At 33.8% G+C, this 2,471-nt stretch overlaps 1 protein-coding gene across 1 annotated transcript; it reads left to right on the top strand.

The window, feature by feature from the left end:
• The first annotated feature begins 972 nt into the window (after positions 1–972).
• LOC132642136 (probable 2' cyclic ADP-D-ribose synthase BdTIR) lies at positions 973–2,471 on the top strand. Its single transcript, XM_060359402.1, has 2 exons — positions 973–1,481; positions 2,342–2,471. The coding sequence occupies exons 1-2, from the start codon at positions 973–975 to the stop codon at positions 2,469–2,471; spliced, it is 639 nt and encodes a 212-aa protein (XP_060215385.1).

Genomic DNA, 2,471 nt, shown 5'->3' with positions numbered 1-2,471 from the left:
TGGAATAATATTTAATCTGTATGTAGTACGGAGTACGTAATTTCATTTCCCAAATTAAAAGAGAATAACCTCTATGTAACCGTAAAATATTTAAGATTTGTTTTAACTCATATACAATGTAAATTCATGAGACAAAAGGAGCTAGCATTTAAGTTTGTGAAAGTTCATGAGATTGAATGTGAAGTTGATAGGGCAACAAACACAAAGATTGTGGTGGAATGGTAAGTATTCTTTCATCTTTCATAAAAGATTACGGGCCCGAGCCCTGAATATGATGGCGAACTTTTAGCTCGAATCCAAATTAATCCAGGGGAAAAAAAGTTGGTTATGCAAGGACTGTTGGGTTTTGATATTGGTGAATGGGAAATGATGGATGAAAAGTGAAGGGAATGTAAAAGGTTTCTTTTGCTTTGAGGAATGTCAAAGGTCTCTTTTACTTTGGTTAAAGCATTTGTCTCACATAGAAAAAGATAGGAAAAAGGAGGTGTATATATTACATTACACCTTCTCTAGTCGCTAAAAGGGTTGAGGGGGCAAGGACCCCTCGCACCGTCGTCGCTCGCTCAGCTCGGCTTTGGCTTTAGCTTTGGCTTTGGAAAAGATTGATTGATTATCTTTTTGGACAAACTTTTCTTTAATTATTTAATTAATTATTTATTTATTTAATTATTCTCAAACTCAAACAATAATAGTGTATTTATATGTATGAAGGGTATTAAAAATAATTCTTAAAAGCGTCAGCCCAGAGAGTCAAAAAATTCAAATGCTTTTCCAAGACCCTAGGAAAATCAAACGTAAGAATTTAAACTGCACCTTTTAAAAAAATTCACCAATTCCATTAGTATAAATATCTCTGCAGAACAGGTCATATCACATACTCATTCAATACCCAAATATAATAACACCAACTAAAACACGCAAAAACAAAAAACAAAAATATCAACAACGTCCTTTAAACTTCTTGATAGTGCCATGCAACGTTCAATACCATCTTCTTCCTCTTCAGCCAAAAATGTGTGCAACCAAATTCTCCGGTTGGGGCGACAATTGGAACCGGTGAAAAATCGGGCTCCATGCGACGTGTTCATTAACCACAGGGGAATCGACACGAAGAGAAATGTTGCGGGCTTGCTATACGAACATATTAGAAATAATCTTGGGCTTAGGCCATTTTTGGACAGCAAGAACATGAAGCCTGGTGACAAATTGTTCGATAAAATCGACCCTGCGATCCGCCATTGCAAGATTGGGATGGCTATTTTTTCACCTCAGTATTGTGATTCTTATTTTTGCTTGCATGAGTTGTCTCTGATGATGGAATCGAAGAAGAGGATTATACCAGTTTTTTGTGATGTAAAGCCTTCTGAGCTTGCTGTCAAGGACTTGAATATTAATTTTCCAAAGAGGGATTTGGAGAAATTTAACTTGGCTCTTGAGGAGGCAAAATACACGGTTGGGCTCACATTCGATACCTTAAAAGGGTGACCACTTGCAATTTTTCAATAATCTTATTGTCATACTTTTCATTTAGTCTGTCCAAAATGAACGTCTCATACTTCCTTATTTACAAATAATTAAATTTTAAATTTTTCATTTTACTCTTATATGATAGTTTATAGTCACACAAACGTCGTTTGTATCTTATTTTCGAACACAAGTTTCAAAACCATTGTTTATTTTTTAACTTATTGTTTAGTCAAACATCACCATATAAATTGAGACAGAAGGATTACTATATTTCTACTGTCACAATTTCTTTTTGTATAATTATTTAAAAATAATGGTGGCATTTAGCAAGATTGCGCACACCTAGACTATAACATTACCTGATATCTTTCGCTGCTAAGTCTTAGACAAACGAAAGAAATCAGCAAGCTTTTTTTTTTTTTGTTTCTAGTTAAACTTTAACCCAGATTTTTCATGGTTTTCTTTCCACTTTATTGACAAAATAAACTAAACCCTCCCGTCCAATTTTCTTGTGCACTATTGAAATAATCCGCCGTTTAAGAGGAGATTTGAAATTATGATTCGTTTAATCTTTACTGTGATACATGTGGCTTCATATTTAAAGCTTTTTATTGTAGAAAGTTGAATAGGGAACAAAATTATCTGGATCATTACAACATTATGTGATATTTAAAAAAAGAACTACTACAAGTTTTCATTTAAAGACAGTAAAAACTGGTAATAACCTAGATTAAGATAGTAGGATAACTATTTTGTCACTGATTGGTTTGTCGATTTACTTGTTTGAGCATGATTTCTTTTCTTCTTTTTGTAACTTTGTTTGTTTGAGCGTGATTTAGACATAATCTAGCATGGGTAATATTGTTTTGTGAAGGGACTGGTCGGATTTCCTGGTGAAAGCTTCGGATGCAATAATGAAGAACTTGTACGAGGTAGAAAGAGAGAAGTTCATCCATAGAAAGAAATATGTTGTTCGACAACAAATTTTGCACAGCTATTTGTAA

The sequence above is a fragment of the Lycium barbarum genome, chromosome 5 (genome assembly GCF_019175385.1).
Source record: "Lycium barbarum isolate Lr01 chromosome 5, ASM1917538v2, whole genome shotgun sequence".
NCBI classification, from domain to species: Eukaryota; Viridiplantae; Streptophyta; class Magnoliopsida; order Solanales; family Solanaceae; genus Lycium; species Lycium barbarum.
Note: the sequence above shows the minus strand (reverse complement) of the source record. Positions and strands in the feature narration are given on the sequence as shown.

Bases quoted from the DNA above. Each gene is read 5' to 3' on its own strand.
- LOC132642136 (XM_060359402.1), top strand. From the start codon at position 973: ATGCAACGTTCAATACCATCTTCTTCCTCTTCAGCCAAAAATGTGTGC. The intron at 1,482-2,341 runs GTGACCACTTGC...TGTTTTGTGAAG, and splicing joins ACATTCGATACCTTAAAAGG to GGACTGGTCGGATTTCCTGG.